General features: G+C 36.0%; 1 protein-coding gene across 1 annotated transcript; it reads left to right on the top strand.

Moving 5' to 3' along the window:
- The first annotated feature begins 4,938 nt into the window (after nt 1–4,938).
- On the top strand, nt 4,939–13,988 carry LOC132056149 (protein HIGH CHLOROPHYLL FLUORESCENCE PHENOTYPE 173, chloroplastic). The gene is made up of 13 exons (XM_059448225.1): nt 4,939–5,762; nt 6,747–6,959; nt 7,607–7,811; nt 7,958–8,033; nt 8,155–8,290; nt 8,411–8,515; nt 9,431–9,511; nt 12,043–12,132; nt 12,212–12,277; nt 13,248–13,304; nt 13,382–13,459; nt 13,529–13,576; nt 13,754–13,988. Exons 1-13 carry the CDS (start codon nt 5,214–5,216, stop codon nt 13,823–13,825), a joined length of 1,776 nt encoding a protein of 591 aa, XP_059304208.1. The 5' UTR covers nt 4,939–5,213; the 3' UTR covers nt 13,826–13,988.
- Nucleotides 13,989–17,839: the final 3,851 nt, after the last annotated feature.

Below are 17,839 nucleotides of genomic sequence, written 5' to 3'. Positions count from 1 at the left end.
TTGATTTTGAAGGGCAAAAATTAAAGACCAGCCAATTTGAAGGGAAAACCGTGCAATTAGCTTAATAGAACCACCTGGCCCTACCACTAAAAAAACATCATTTTTTGCGCGGATTTCCCTTCAAAGGCGTTGGTCTTTAATTTTTGCCCCTCAAATTGCTGGTCTTTAATTTTTACCCCTCAAATTGCTGGTCTTTAATTTTTATATAAATTCTTGGTCTTTAATTTTGCCCTTCGCTTAAAAAAAAATACCCCAAAAATACTTTTTTAAAGAAAAAAATAAAAAATTGCAAGGCAAGGCTTTGCAAAAATTCCGCTTTATGCGACAGAGTTTGCCTTAAGGCATAATTAGATTTGACCTTATGCGGCATAATTAGAGTTTACCTTTTTGCGAAGCCTTGCCTTGCGATTTTTTTTTTAAATTTTTATGACTGAGTCGGGATTCGAACCCAGAACCTCGAGATATTTTAGGCGAAGGACAAAAATTAAAGATTAGCAATTTGAGGGGCAAAAACTAAAGACAACCCCCAAAGAAGGACAATCGTGCAAATTCCAAAAAACATGAAGTAGTTACACGGTTGTCCTTCAAATGGATTGGTCTTTAATTTTTGCCATTCAAATGGGCTGATTTTTAGTTTTTCCCTTCAAAATAGGGGCATAAGTTCTCTAAGAGAACGATAAACTAAAGAATATATAGACGATAACTTAATTTTATGGCATTACATTCAATTTTTGAATGACAAAAATTAAAGTTTTCAAATCATTGGAAGGACAAAAATTAAACACCAGCACAACAAAATTGCAAATGACCCGTTAACCATCAGCCCAAGAAAGATATCACCCATAGGCAAATCTTCTTGGGCAATTTTTTGGATTGACCTTTTCACTGGGTGGTCTTTAATTTTTATCCCTCAAAATGGTGGTTTTTAAATTTTGGTTTTCGTGCGTAACTTCCTACTCTCTACATTCTCCATGGGCACTTGCCTCGCCCATGCAAAGTCTCGCCTCATGCCCGATTTACAAAATTCTACCTCGAGAAATTCTGCCTTGCGATTTTTTTCTTTTATCAATAACTCCAAGTTCGAACTTAAGCTCAAGATATATCTAGGCGAAGCAGAAACTTAAATCACCACCAATTGAAGTGGCAAAAAATTAAAGACCACCCCAAATGAAGGGTAATCCGCGCAAAAAAAAAAAAAAAAGAATCTTCTTTCAGTGTTACCCTTTCATTTTAATTTCAATTTTTTTCTTACATTTTTCAAGTATGCCCACAGCTATTTTTGATGTATTTTTTTGTTTTTCTCAATTTTACTTTTTGCCTTTCCATAAATTAATAAGAAACTCTAAACGAACTTAATTTGAAGAACAACACAAGAAAAAATGTAATGAGATACAATCTTTCGAACAAAAAATAAGTTGTAGATCACGTAAAACTTCTACATATTCAATCTCTGGGTACGTGAAATAAGAAAATTCAGAATCTGTATTGAAGTTATGCTCATTCGTTTCAAAATTTCAATAATACTAAATGTGGCAATGAATTAACCTTGTTCCTAACAATTTCATCGCCATTTTTTTTTTTTTTAATTTTTCGTTTTCTTCTAAGAATAATGAAGTGATAAAGATGCTTAAAGATTCGTTTTTACTACATGCTAATAAATTTTACTTGAACTTTTTAAACCGTTAAAGATTGTGTAAGTAAAAATTCTTATTTCACTTGAAAGAGCCAAAATTACTCTATTGAATCTCTTGCATGCACTGTTATACATATTCATAAATTATTATCCAATGAGTATACACTACCTAAAGGCAAGAAATTCAGACATTTCTTTACCATTAATAATGTATAACTATGTATACCCATATATAATCCTATAAAATTGAGAGTACACACTCACACACGGTTATACACAAATATACTAAGTCTTACATAGTTATACACATGTATACAAAGTATATACACATCATAATATACCTCCGATCTCCTTCCATAATCCATTAGCAGTGAAAACCCATTTCAACCCGGATATCCATTTTAACACCCCCGTCTCCATTTATATTCGCGAAACACCATTTGAATTAAAAAAGAAGAACTCCAAAGCCACCATTGTCAATTTAGTTACCCCTTTTATGTACTGAAGAACCATGTTCTTCAGTAGTAATCAAGAAGTAAAGTTTGGAATAAAAAATCACACAAGGATTTACGTGGAAAACTCCTTGTTTAAAGGAGTAAGAAACCACGACCTATCTCAATAGGATCTCCCTAAAAACTTCACTAAACTCAAGAGCAGTTTTAAGATTACAACTCAATATCTAAGGAACTAATGACTTAGTAGCTCCTCCCCCTCTACAATTCTCTCTAATTGTAGCTTCTTCCAAGACTCTACCCAGTCTATGAAGCCCTAAAACTCAATACAGCACCTATTACAAAAACTCTAGTAAAATAAATAGGTTTACAATTCTGAACAAGAATCAAAACAACTAAAAACTGTAAGCAGTAAACTCTTCAAGAACAGGCACTTCGTTGTTGCTAGTTGACTCTCTCTCATGGTAACGAATATCTACTTGAAGTATATTCTCAATCTGGGGTGGGTAGTGGTGGAGGTGATGGTGAGTAGGGAGTAGGGTGGGGGTGGGTAGTGGAGGACTAGGTGGGTGGGGTGTGGGGTGAGGGGGTGGATAGTGAAAGGTTGGGGGTTGGAGCCGGTGGTAAAAATAATCCTTACAAAGTACCTCTTAATGATATTAAGACTTTGTTCAATGCCTTAATGATTAAGACCTATTCAAATCAAATAAGTGTTTAGATCTTAATGTAAACCAAAGGATTTAATGACTTAAGGTCTGAACCATTCAGATTCAAACCTTCATTAAGTGAAAACAAATGAGGCCTTGATATCATTATGAGGTGTTTTGTATGGATAATTTTTACCATTGGCTCCATCCATCCTCACCCCCACCCCCATCACTACCCACCTCACAAACCGCCCACGCCAACCTTGCACAACCCACCCACCCCAAACCTCCCCCCACTCACCACCACCACCCAACCCCTTACCTACCCCACCCACAACACCACCCAACCCTCACCCCCATTCACCACCCACCTACCTTACCCCCATTCCTCTCCCCCACCACCATCGCCACCAACCACACAACCCTCCCATCCCCCAAGACCCGGAAAACCCCACCACCACTACAAACATCTCCATCATTACTAACAAACATACATGTTTCCTTTTATATCAAATAATATTTTATTTTATTAAATTTGTATTTATTTTCTAATATTTAGCTATTTTCTTATTTAAATATATTTATTACGTTTAAATAAACACATTATGCACATTCAGATGTTGAAAAACAAATAGTCTTAATCATTCAATGTTCAGATCTAGGAACAACATATTAATCATTCAGATGTGCATTCAAATTCAGACGTCTTAATCTTAATGAAAACAAATGAGGCCTAAGACTTTGTTCAAGATGTTAATGATTAAGATCTATTTAGATCAAATAACTGCTTAGATCTTAACGTAAACAAATGCACTTAATGACCTCAGGTCTGAACCATTCATATTCAGACCTCCATTAAGTGCAAACAAACGAGGCCTTAGTCCCTTTTGAAAAAAGTGGATGTGATTTTTCTAAAGATTTTCTCCATCTTCTTAATTATTTTCATGTAACATCGACACGTAGTATTTTATAGAGGATTTTACCCAAGTAGATTCGGCCAAAGATCGAGGCAAGACATCACAAGACAACAAGCAATTAAGGGGGACATTGAATGCAATGGTTAGTGCCTCATCAAAACATTGGTAAAATGTCAAATTCACTTCTAAATACAAGCATGATGATACATCAGACATCGAATTTTGATGATCACATGAAAAATAACTATAGAATTTCGAAGATTCTCTGCAACAAACGTTATAGTATAGTAAGTCAAATCAAATAACACTAAAGAACAGCTCGGTGCACCAAACATCCCGCATTTACGCACGATCTGGGTAAGGGTCGCACTCTCAAGAAATAGCGACGACAACCTACCATAACGTACGTTTATTTGCTCGAACCGTGACTTATAGATCACACAGAGATAACTTTATTGATGCTCTCGTCCCATGCTAGATAAAATGTTTTATCGCACCTCCGCCTTTATAAAAATTAGAGGTATAATTGTCATTGCACTTGATTTAATTTTACTGTTACACCTCTAGGCCTCCAAAAAAGAAGTATGACTTATTAGATGTCATGCTAGCGTCCGAACTCTCATTATTTCACATTATCCAAATCCAAAGAACCCTCTAGTGCCAACAAGGAATATTAGTTGTAGGATTTCAGTCCACTGAAAAATTATTTGGCCTTATCTGACATTATCCAAATCCTACGGACCAAACCAAAGAACTCTTGGTGTCAGCAAGGGCTATTGTCACTAATGTTTTGACTACTAACTTCCCTCACTAGTTTATACAATATTTTCTAAAAAGAAAAATTGAAATATCATTTTTATAACTCTTATTCTTAATCCTAGTTCGTGGAAGAATTGTCTTTGAAATATACTTCCTCTCAAAAATATGTTCCTTTAAAACCTTTTAAGTGAAATATTGAAAGAAGTACAAACAAATTTACTTATATCTTGACCTGAGTTCTTAGTTGGGTTATGTTGAAAAAATAAGTGAACTTTCTCGCTGAATGGCATACAGATTCTCTTTCTTTTTCTTTTTTGCAAAAAAATTCAAAAGTTTAATTAAAATAATTAATTTTTTCTTTACAAATATTAAAAAACTTTTCTCTAATGTGTTGCTTGAATTTCTCCCTTTTCTTGTTTTGTTTAAAACAAACACCAACGTGCCAAAATAGGAATCTAAGGGAAGGAGTATCTCTACGTGGCATAGCCTGCTTCTACATTTTCTTTACACTCCTTACCTTAAAATACTCTATTTTTCGCGGCACGTTGATCAGATCTCTGATTTTATTTTATTTTATTTTATTTTTTCACGTATTGTATTCACTTTGCCAATTGCCAACATTTATGTGGTGGAAATTTTACTCTTGTCACCATCAATGATGACTTGGCTAACCTTGCCAGTTGTTTGTTCATCTGATTATTAATTTCAAGAACACATTTCTATTCTTGATTCTGACAATTCAAATTCATCACTTGCTCTACAAAAATTTCAGTTGTATAGAGCAGAATATTTTCTTGTTTTCCAAATGAGTGCTGCAACATTCACTCCAGTTGCATTTAGCAACAACAACAACCTTTATAATCCAATATGGAGAAAACCAAATCCAATAAACTGCAAACTCTCCAACAATTCTTTTGTTACAAGAGCAACTTCATCATCATCAAGCCCGGAAACTGAAAACGAAAAGAAAAACAAGAAGAAGAAAAAGAAGGTAGTGATAGAAAACGAAGAGCAGCAAAAACAAGAACAAGAGCAGCAAGAACAGCAAGAGCAACAGTTACAATCATCTTCGGTTTCCGTTATAAAAAGATTGGATGAGGTGAATCCAGTGGGATTGGGAAGACGTTCAAGACAAGTGTTTGACGAAGTATGGAGAAAGTTTTCAGGATTAGGACAGATTTCAAGAACTATTCGTTCTGATGATGAGAGTACTTTGCTTATAAGAGAAGGTGGTCCTATGTGTGAATTTGCTATCCCTGGTGCTCAGAATACGACTGTGCTTGTTGTTGGTGCTACTAGTCGTGTTGGGAGGATTGTTGTAAGGAAACTTATGCTAAGGGGATACACTGTTAAGGTCTGTTTCTTGATTACATCCTTCACTTTACTTTTATTTCCTTTTTCTTTAATAATTGCATTTATGTGCACATATTGTGCATTTTTAGAAACATGGTTAGCGAGGATTTATATAGCTGGCCCCAACTTGTTTGGGACTGATGTGTAGTAGTTGTGGGTGTTGCATTTTGCATTTGTGTGCATATAGAAGGTTTAGTTTAAAAGTTCTAGATTGAGGGTGTGTTCAGTATCCAGGAAATTGTTTTCCTTTTTTCTTTAATAATTGCATTTATGTGCATATATCATGCATTTTTAGAAACATGGTTAGCGAGGATCATATAGCTTGCCCAACTTGTTTGAGAATATTGTGTAGTGTTGTTATTGTTGTTGTGGTTGCATTTGTGTTCATATAGTAAGTTTAATTAAAAAGTTTCAAATTGAGAGTTGAGACACTTACATTTTGCTCGGGGGCGGAGCCAGCATTTCAGTTACGGGTTCGGTAGAACACATTAGTTTTGGCTCAAACCCTGTATTTATATGTAAAAGTTCATTTAATATGTATAGATAATTCATCCATGGTAAAATATTGTGATCTAGAACCTATAAACTAAAAATTCTGGCTCCGCCTCTGATTTGGTTTAGTATTTGATAGGAGCTTTTAAATTTTGAAAGAGATTGTATGCAGTGTAGGGATATGTCTAAGATTTAGAGAATCTTTAGTTTTACAGATTATTGGAACAGTTAATGAAACGTGCCAAATGGAGTGGAAAGAAAATAGATAATTCATATAGCTGACCCCAACTAGTTTGAAATTGAGACGTCGTTGTTTAAGTTGTATATATATATATATATATGGAATCCACGGCGTTTGAATCCTAAATCTGCCTCTGAGTGGTGCTCTTCCCATTAACTATATATTTCCTTTTCCCTTGGTTGAGTATCTTTACTTTAATATCCAACTGAGATGCTCGTCTTCACTTACAATTTGTTTTACATTGCCACACAGGCTCTAGTAAGGAAAGCTGAACCGGAAGTGGTTGACATGCTGCCAAGGTCTGTGGAGCTTGTGACAGGGGATGTTGGTGATCCTTCCAGTCTTAAAAAAGCAGTGCAAGGCTGCAACAAAATCATCTATTGTGCCACTGCTCGTTCTTCAATCACTGGGGATCTCATCAGAGTTGATCATCAAGGAGTTTACAATCTTACCAAAGCCTTGCAGGTATTTGTTTCCTTCCACTATCTTGTTTGGTCCTATTCCAGGTTGTCTTCATTGCTCACATTCTATCTCCAGGAATGGAAAGGAAAAAGAATTAAGGAATAAAGAAACAGAAAGCACAATGATTGAGTTTGATGTGTTACAGTAGTTTGGATGACAAAATCTTCCTCTCAAAATGCTGCATATACATGTACCGGTATTGCTAGCGCTAGTCAAGCAGCATTTGATTAACATATTTTCTTGTCATATGATGCGAACTTTTATAGCCATATGTAGTAGTGGAGTAGTCAGCCACCACATAGGATATTTGTCCTTTAATATGACACAATTTAGGCAAGAAACTAGTATTGGAGTATCAAAGTGATATCAGAAAAGGACAACTCATCATCTAATATATTGTGATGCTTTGCTTTTATTTGTTAAAGGTCCATTTGTGTATTTTTTCTTTAACTAAGAAATTGAAAAATATTTTTTAGAACTGCGTTAAGTTCCTGCAATAATATTTAGCATACAGAACTGAGATCCATTTTATGAATCTTCAAGTTCAGTTACAATCTCAGGCAACTATTATCTGTGCATTTTCCAAGTACTTTGCTTCTTGAGATGATCAGTCTGTAATCTGTGTATGCATTATGTTACAAAAAATGTAGGATTACAACAATAAACTAGCACAGCAACGTGCTGGGAAGAGTAGCAAAAGCAAGCTTTTAATTGCAAAATTCAAGTCTGAAGATTCATTGGACGGGTGGGAAGTCCGGCAAGGGACATATTTCCAGGATGCGGTTGTTTCTAAGTATGACGGAGGAATGGATGCCAGGTTTGAGTTTACTGAAAACGGAGAGGCTGTTTTTTCAGGTAACCAGGGAACATGACCGCAGATCTTGAAAGCATGTATAATTTGTTTGTGAGACGAGTTTGAGGATGTTTGTGAAATATTGAATTTCAATGATGCAAACTTTTGATCGCTGTTTCTAAGTGTTCTTTCTCTTGGCTTATGCAAGGATATGTTTTCACAAGAGGAGGATATGTTGATTTGTCAAGAAAACTCTCACTCCCTTTGGGTTACACTCTCGACAGGTCTTTACTGTCAATTTCAATTTTTCCTTTTATTCTTTCTCATACTTGATGCTATTATTCGCAGTTGTTGATTTATCCTCGCTGCATATACTTGTGTCACTATTAATTTTCTTATACTTAGGTATGAGGGTCTAGTTTTCTCTGTTGGTGGGAATGGGAGATCTTATGTTGTAATTCTTGAAGCTGGTCCGTCAGCAGACACAACCCAAAGCAAACTGTATTTTGCCAGAATTAGCACAAAAGCAGGATTTTGCAGGGTGAGCTCGGATTTAAAATGTGGATGAAAATTATTGATCTGAGTAATGCCTCCGGTGTGAATTCCACTAGTACTTCATTTTCTTATTTTAGTGTTTTTGCATATGCACATGTTTTCATAGGTGAGAGTTCCTTTTTCTTCCTTTCGGCCGGTGAAGCCGGATGATCCGCCATTGGATCCCTTCCTGGTGCATACCTTGACCATACGCTTTGAGCCGAGAAGACAGGTCTGCCCTCAACCGATGCATTCCCTTCTCATTGTTGGAATTTTACTTCGAAAAATTTAAATATTTCTTTTATTGTTATACTTGGGTTACCGTATTTCTGAAACACCAGAGGTGATATATACATATATTATGAGCCTGTTTGGATAGGCTTAAAAAAAGCAGCTTATAAGCTAGAAACAACTTATAAGCCAAAAAAAAATAAGTTGGCCCCAACTTATTTTTTTTGGCTTATAAGCTGTTTTCAGCTTATAAACTGCTTTAGATAAGCTAAGTCAAACTGGCCCAATTAATTTTTTGGGCTTATTTTAAGCACAAAATGGCTTTAAGCTGGCCAGCCAAACACTCAAAAAAGCTGAAAACAGCTTATAAGCAACTTATAAGCCAATCCAAACAGGCTCTATGAATCAAATTGCTTAATACACTTGAGTCCAGTCCACATTATTTAAGTACAGGGCAGGAGCGAGATCTTGAAATGAAAAAATAGATCAAATGGACCAGGCTTGATGAATACACATGGATAATTGAGGAGTCATTTTCTTAATTCTTATTTGTATATGTAGGGAAACATACTATATTCATTGCATTTCACTTTATATTTCTTCTTTTTTCTCCTATCTGTAGGAACTGAACATATTACCATATAACTCAACTACTTCATTTCCACTAAATACTGGCCAGCAATGGGAAAAAATTATTTTCTTTTTTTTTAAGTAGTTGACCAATTATGTTATGAAAGATGGAGCTATTTCCTCTAGAAGATCCAAGCCTAATCACAAAATTAACCTGCAAAACCCCTGCTCTAGGATAGATACCTTAAGTTCATTACTCTGACCTGAATCTTTGAAACATTTCAAAGTAGAATTCAACTATTTTCCTGTGCTAGTTGCTGATACTTGTTATGGTCATTTGCTACAGAGGCCAACTGAAGGACCTAGCGGGCCGAACCAAGATTTGAGAAGCTTTCAGCTAATTATGGAATATATTAAAGCTTTGCCTGTAAGTTCAGTTGTCTGTTTGTGCAACAGCATTATGTGTGACTTTCATTTCTTTCAGTTTTTGCTTGTGTTCTGCATATAATAGTCATAATCTATGAGACTGGTAATTGTTTTAGCATCTTCAAGATAATTTACAGTCAGAGTGTTCGTGACAGAACACCATTTTACTTTGAGCTTTATTTTCTATATATATATACCTCTGTTTGCTGCAAAAGTTTGTAGTTCGGTCAACCTGGTTCAACCTGCAAAATGTGCTAGTTCTTGGATAAAAATAAAATGCAAATAATTAACATGCTGAAATTATAGATGCCCAAGATTTAATTTTGAGTCCTACCCTCTGACTGATGATCATTGGTAATTAGTGCATTGGATTAACCCAGTATTGTCTGCTAGCCGCCATATCCTGACCAATACTGAAGCCAAGGACCACTCAATCTTCCTTCTTCAAGCTACTCATTTCCCCATATACGTGCTCGATGGCAACTTTAATGTGGCAGGTATTTTACACTGTAAAAGAGAATACTTGTTTTCATTTTTCGAGAAGTGACGTTTGTTTGTAACATGTTCTTTGATAATCTGCTACTCACTCAAAACATTTTTTTATTTATGCTTTAATAGCAACAACAGCAGTACAAATTTTGCCTCAATCCCACAGTAGGTTTGGTAAAACTCTAAAATTTTGGTGCCTCAAGTTTGCCATTTTTGCAAGACTTTACTGAAGGTTTATGCTTACATAGATTGCTATCAATTGCCCCTGCATGCATATTGTAACTGGAATAACCAGCAGTAATGACATGGTTCTTACACTCAGAGGGGAAATACTATAAAGATAAATGGTGCCCACATTCCTAAGTATGAATTTCAAAACATAATACATCATTTGGTGATACGGTCTGTTAATATGTCTTGCATTGGCTGAGGATATGTGTTGTTGTATTATTATTTGTTCTTGGGATCCTTACCAGATGTTGGGCCCCGGTGTTATATACTCCATGCACCAAATATCCACCCTAGATGTGGGAAGGTGGTTAGAATGTCCTGAATTGGTTTCGAGGATGTTCGTTGTCTCCTTGTAGATATTTTTATCAATCCTCAATTCATGTGCTAGCCTCGGGGTTGAATTAGGCCTCGGGGTTGAATTAGGCCCAATGTTCATTCTTCTTAACTAGGGGTTTGGCTAAGCCATTGCATACAGTCAGGGGCGAATTTAGGTAGGCAATTTGGAGCACGTGAACACATGCTCTATCCGTAAAGTTAGGTATTTTATATATATATATATATTTTAAAATTGGTATAATATTACCTGCTGGAACACATGCTACAAGAAGGCTAAATGGTTCACTTGGTTAAAGGTTGAGTTATTTACTTAGAGGTCTTGGAATCAATTCCCACTTAAACATTTTTCCTTTTTTTTTTTTTTTTTTTTTAGTGGTGAACCCATTTTCTAAAAATCCTAGATTCGCCTCTGCATACAGTTGATGCGAGGGATCGAATAAGACATAGGTAGATTGAGAGAGTAAGCAAGAAAGGAAGATTTCAATTCCTGCAAGCCTGCTGACCGATCACATAAAAATTGATTACTTTTTCTTTATGGCTTATACATGTTTCATGATATGCTATATTTCCAAGAATAGTGTGATTGGGTAAGTCCTACAGAGAAGCACGACTCACGTCTAGAATAATCAAATATGTGATTGGGAAGATAAAGTCATATGGTTATCATGCAGAGTAATTTACTTGCCCTTTGTCATGCTTGTGCATATTTATGTTTTAATCGGCTGCTTTTTGTTTGCCGCTTCTTAATATCAGCATAAATGTAATGTACAGTTCTAATCTTTTCTTCTTCCTTTTTTCTATTTAAATGCTCAAGACTACAAGTTGTGCCAAATCACTGAACATCAAACAAAACATATTCACTCTCATTCTAACTTAAAGACAAACCAGTCATCATTAGATGGGCAGAAATCTCGGGCACAAAAAAGCCAGAACAGGAAAATATTTATGTGTTCTTTATTTGGAGCATGACACATGATACATTTTTTAGTTCTCATTACTTCCAAGGCATTTTGGTGAAACATGAGTTTCTTTCTCCTGTATGCTTTTCTCTTCTTATTTTCAAAAAAATTAATATCTTTAGCATTTGGTCTGCTTGTTACTATTTCATCTACTTCAACCAATTTCTTGTAGCTCTTACCGGCATTTATTTTAAATTTCTAAATCTTGATGATCAAGGTGTGTCTGAACTGGCCTAGACAACACCGTTATCCCCAACAAAAAGACAAGAAAATCTCCTAATTTTGTCACATTTGTGTGTTGAAATACTGACTGCAAATTTTAGATGACTTTTGGTTGGGTGCAAATTATTGATCTCTGCGCTGTTTGGAGGACAGTCGTGTTTTCAGACAATGCTATTACTTATTAGTACTTCTGTTCATCAGTCATCTTTAAAATGATGAATTGGTTGAAGAATAGTTTGATACAAGAATTATGTTGGACAATATACTTATAACCAGAAGATTGTGAATTTTGCAGACCGGGCAAGAAACTGACTTTGTCTTAGTATCATGTACGGGGTCAGGAATAGAGCCTACCAGACGGGAGCAAGTTTTGCGAGCCAAGAGGGTGAGCTCTTTTTCAGACTCTTCTTTCATGCAGTTTTCTCGGATTAAAACTGAATCCCGGGTTATTTGAATTTTTGTAGGCTGGTGAAGATTCGTTAAGAAGGTCCGGCCTTGGATACACAATAATTCGCCCAGGTCCCTTGATGGTAAATATGTTTTCCATTGTTCATATTTCGGCCTTCGAGATGGAAATATTGAGTTAATGGTTAGCTTCGGCTAACTTTAGGACTGACCTTGTGCGGTAAGGCTGATTTGAGTCAGCTTTTCCTGTGCTCAGAATTAGGTAACCATATAGACAATTATAGCTTGTTTGCCAAGGTTCCAAAATATGTCCTTTTCAAAAGTGCTTTTGTGAGTTCTTTCTGGACAAATACTTTTGTGGAATAGTAGTTTGTGTTTTGGCTAATCAATTTGCCAATATTAGAGCAGTACCTTGTGCTTGACCAATGTTCCAAAAGTGCTTTTGGGGATAAGCTACCTTTAGCTTTTGAAAAATAGCTTCTGCAACTACTCAAAAGCACTAATCTTCTCCCTAAAAGCTTGGTCAAACACCTGAACTTTCTAAAATAAGCACTTTTGGAATACTCTAAAGTTGGCTGGAAGCTAACTAAATGAAAATGGACCACACTTGGAACCATATGCTGGCTCTGAAGGGCTTCAGGCTGATTTATAAGACGGGAACCCTTCAATGGGCTAAATTGAGTCAGAGTAGGATAGAATTAGTTATCAATGTGGTGGTAAAGATGTATTACTATGGAAAGTTCTGCTTAGCAGCTGCCACATAATGTGGTTTTCCACTAATCAAATGTTAAAGGAAGTAGGCATGATTTAGCAGTTGTACCATAAATTGATTCAAATATTGTTAGAATTAATGAGAGATCTACTACCCAACATAGTATATTTTGAGATTTTCACACTGTATATCCGCCCACCAATATAATAGCCGGCAAAAGTATATTCATGTATAATATACATTAAATATACATAATTTATACATAATAGTGTATATTTTTGTATATTTGGTTATGTAATTATTTTTGGCTGACCGACCATATGCGTAACTTGCCCTAAATATTTTAGAAAAATGTGAAGATTTCTAACGATTACTTTCTGCAGGAAGAACCAGGTGGGCAACGTGCGCTCATATTTGATCAAGGAAATCGTATATCTCAGGTAAGAGTCTTTTACTTGTACTCATGAGAGTATTGCTGAACTTCCAATTGAGCTCACCTTCTTAAGGGTAAATGCAGGGAATCAGTTGTGCTGATGTGGCTGACATTTGTGTGAAGGCATTGCATGATTCGACAGCCAGAAACAAGAGCTTTGATGTAAGCAACACTATTTGTTTTGATTGCAGAGTTTGACGAAGTGGCTAATTTACCTTTTTCCCCGACTAGGTATGTTATGAATATGTAGCTGAGCCTGGAAAGGAGCTGTACGAGTTGGTAAGCCCATTAATTAATAGATTTTATCAATTAAAACATCAAATACCAACTATTGTACAGCCATTTCCTTCACTTTCTGGGTGAATTGCTTTTGAGACCTGCGCAATGGTAGCTAGAAGTTTACTTTATTTCTGTTTCCCAAAATATTTGTTTCTCATTTAGTTATAAAAATTGCAGGTTGCGCATTTACCCGACAAAGCAAACAACTATTTGACACCAGCACTCTCAGTACTGGAGAAAAACACGTGATCGTGCTTTGAGTTAGTTCAAGTTACACTCTTGATTCAGTCTTATCAAAAGGTATTGGTGTGAGACTTACCGAGATCTTTTTGACTCTGAGGAATATTTTCTGTCTGTATTTATTCTCAAATATATGTGTACATATATATATGGCAATAGCTTTTTTTTTTTTTTTTTTTTTTTTTTACTGTGGCTGTGTGTATATATTAAAAGCAAGCACATTCCTAAAGTTATTTGGAAGAAAAAAATAATAATATAAACTCCTATGTCTTCAGCTGAATTCTCCATGAAGGGGGATAAAAAGGGTAAAAAAGAAGAGAAAGGACCAGGGGTGATCTCCATGTAATTCATATGGAATCATGGTATTTGGACTGCAATTTTCCAGTTAGGATAACCCAATCTAGGCCCGTGAGAGCACACTGCAAAAATATTACATGGTCTCAGTGTTCATGCCAAATTAATGGATGCAAGACACGCGACTTGCTCAAGGTGAAGTGATATGTTTTCTGACTTAACATTTGCCTCTTCAGATTAAACTGCTTGGTTTGATGTAAACGTTGGATGCGACTGAGTATTTTTCAAGCACACTTGTGATGACCAATGCGAAACAAGTTAGAAGTCCTAGCAATTGCAGAAAGATACAGCTTCATGCAAGGAGGAAGGCAACTAAGATGTTGATATAGATCGAAATATCATAAGTGCAACAAAGAATGCTTACTTTATTTGCAAAGACTAATTTTAGACTATAGTATTTCTAAACTACCTATGGAGGTTTAACTAGCTCACTACGTTTTACTAGTTGTAACAAACTTTGCATGAACCACAATTGCCAGAGTCCAAATTGTAAAGCATTTATGGTGATGTTTACGCATACCTTATAGGACTTATTAGTATTGGGGCAATTCGCAGGAATACCCTATTTTGGGGTGGTCTTTAATTTTTACCCATTAAATTGGTGGTCTTTAATTTTTGTCCTTTGCTAGAACCCTTAGTTTCGGGCTCGAACCCCCGCTCAGTCAAAAATTAAAAAAAAATTCGCAAGGTAAAGTTTGGATTCGCAAGCCAGAGATTTACTTGGCCTTTAGGCAGAATTTTGCTACCTTCGGGTAGAGTTTGCATCAGAACTCTACCTTAAGGTAGAGTTTTGCCTTCAGGTATTGCCGCATACCTGAAGGCAAAACTCTCATTAAGGCCTAACGTTGGCTCAAACAGGCCTGACTTTACTATAAAATTTTGCCTTGCAATTTTTTTTTTTTTTTTTTGCTGAGCCGGGGTTCAAACCCCAAACCTCATGGTATTAGGCGAAAGGGCTAAAAATTAAAGACCACCATTTTGAGGGACAAAAATTAAAGACTAGCGCATTTGAAGGGCACTCCGCACAAAAAATTGAATAGTATTAGTCTAAAGTACATAGAATTGAAAAAGATATCAATAATTTTTTTTGATCAAGAAAAAAAGAAGAAGATATCAATATATATGGGCTATATATGAAAAAGATATCAATATATATAGCCCATAATACTTCAACTCCATTACCAGTAAAATCACCTTCTTATCAGTCTTGTGCTTCCAGTTCTATCTCCATATCCTCTCTATTGTGAAGTTGCACCATATAACTCTTGGATCGTTGCTGTCGTACAATCTCAAACTATCCCTAAGGATAGGATCTGATATTTCGATTGTGAGTCTGATTGAATAAAGGGGTTTGTTAGGACGTATTAGAGCCAATAATAGTGGTATTAGCTTTGGTACTATCCAATCCCTTGTTTGGTAGTGTTTTCAATCTATGTAATTACTATCTTGTTAAGTTTGTGGGCTTGATTGCAGGAGTTGCAAGGGGCGGCAGCCCCCTATGATGGACGAAGCAACATGCCGCAGTAGGCCTCATGAGTTTTGCGTCGAATTTTTAATTTAGCCCGTAAGTTACTTGGAAAATACCTTGAGGATATCCTAAGAAACTCTATGGTTAGGGGTTCTTGGTCATCGATATTGTCACGCGCTGCCCTGAACCATGGCCTGGGCTGTCGTGACCAATTTAATAAGCCGTGAAGGCACTAACTCTCACCAAGTTAGTAAGCCATCCATATTCCATTAAAACAATTCATTAAGGAAATTAATGCGGAAAGAAGACCATACAAGTCAATTTAAGGTTTTAATAAAGCCGATAGTCATAAAAGCATAAATAAAGAGTTATAACCCCCAAAATCTGGTGTCAGTAGTGCAAGAACTGACTAATGAAAGTACAAGTCTGGGATACAACTGAAATACTATCTAGAGCCCGTTTGGCTTAGCTTATAAGTTGCTGAAAACAGCTTATAAGTTGTTTTCAGTTTTTTTGAGTGTTTGGATGGCCAGATTATAAGCCATTTTGTGCTTAAAATAAGCCCAAAAAAATAAGTTGGCCTGTTTGGCTTAGCTTAAAAAAAGGTGCTACAGATTTGCTAGTAGTTCACCTCAAAGTCTCGAAATGGCCTCCTCAACGACCGGCAAAGTCTCGAACAGTGCTCATACTAGGCACAAAATCTGTACACAAAAAGGGTGTAGCAAGTGTAGTGAGAGTACGAAAAAATATAGTGTACTTATCAGCATCGTCGATCGACCCTAACGAAAACAGAGACGAGGGTTGGTCTATGAGTACTACTTCCACACTTAACCGCTATTAGTCCATAATAACAATACTCATAATAAGTGCAATAACCTTAAGTTACAAGCCTAGGTAAAACATCTAAATCCTCAAGTCCATCAAGTATCCAATGGGCATTTAAGACGATCCAAGCAACAATCCAAATAAGTCATACAATCAAGGAAACCAATAGAATATCAAGGAAACCAACAAAATATTAAGGAAACCAACAGAATATCGTGATATGCGAAATGCTATGCATGCAAGGCCTTTTCCATGACCCGGTACACACATGTTCAAATTCTATGAATCGTTACCCATGAGGGACTCGCGAGGTCCATATACCAACTCGAAATTCTTAGATCTTCTAGATCATATCGAGTCTCAGCCATTTTATACTTCCGGTAACAATACTTATGTTACACCTCAAAAATTTTCACGTCGTTTGCGTCGGAAGTAAAGTAACGTAAGCCGGAGAGGTCATGCAACCTTTATAACGTTAAGGAAGACTTTTAACAAGTGCTAAGAAAGTATCTAAAGGTTCCGAGATCAAGCGAATCGAAGGAATTAAGTTTGTTGAAATTTTGGGAAAACCTGGCAGAATTCCGGATAGGATTTTTGGTCCAATTTGAGGGAGGTGTATCTCCAAAATTCAGATCCTTCTAGACCCCTCAAGCTCTCTCTACTATACTAAATCTTCCATAAACATCCTAAGCTATTTCAAGTGAAGATCAAGCTTTAAAATCCTTAAATAATTCATGGAAGGAGCTTGTTCTTGCTTCTAGTTGAAGTTGTGGTGGATAAGCTTTAGAGTGAATTGTGTGAGGTGAAGTTCCTCAAGTTATAAGGTATGATTTTCACTTTATTTCTTATTTTGAGTTGATGTAAAGGCTTAGCAAGTCTCAAATGTGAAAATAGTGTGGAAAAGAGATCATAAAGTTTTGTATGATAGTTGTTGGCTATGGATGGAATTTGAAAGGACGTTTTGGGTGGATTTCAGTTTAGTTTGAGTGTAATCTTTTGATTATGGTATTGTTGATGTTGTTAATGACGTTTGGGAGTTGCTTTGGAATTTGGAGGAAGTAGATAATATAGGGGAAGTGCTGCCCAAATTTTGTCAGCTTACCTAATAGTTTAGTTTGATCTTATAAGCATTTCAATGACTTAACCTTAGTATGAATCATCTTGAATGTAGATTTTGCAAGTTCGGGAAGATAGGCATTGAGTAGTTAAGGAGACGACGAGGTATGTTAAGGCTGTCCCTTTTTTTCTTATGGCATGATCTTATTGATACAAGCCCATCCACATGATATCCATAATGTCCCTATTCCTGGAAATACTAGAAGCCTATGGTTCTTGATGTTCTTATGATATTACTAAAGTTGGTCTCATCTTACGAT

This window comes from Lycium ferocissimum, chromosome 1 (genome assembly GCF_029784015.1).
Source record: "Lycium ferocissimum isolate CSIRO_LF1 chromosome 1, AGI_CSIRO_Lferr_CH_V1, whole genome shotgun sequence".
In the NCBI taxonomy this organism is placed as follows: domain Eukaryota; kingdom Viridiplantae; phylum Streptophyta; class Magnoliopsida; order Solanales; family Solanaceae; genus Lycium; species Lycium ferocissimum.
This window is presented reverse-complemented; position numbering and strand designations above follow the sequence as displayed.

Coding starts and splice junctions, on each gene's coding strand:
- LOC132056149 (XM_059448225.1), top strand. CDS start 5,214: ATGAGTGCTGCAACATTCACTCCAGTTGCATTTAGCAACAACAACAAC. Junction 6,960..7,606: donor ATCTTACCAAAGCCTTGCAG/GTATTTGTTTCC, acceptor CAAAAAATGTAG/GATTACAACAATAAACTAGC. Junction 12,278..13,247: donor TTCGCCCAGGTCCCTTGATG/GTAAATATGTTT, acceptor TACTTTCTGCAG/GAAGAACCAGGTGGGCAACG.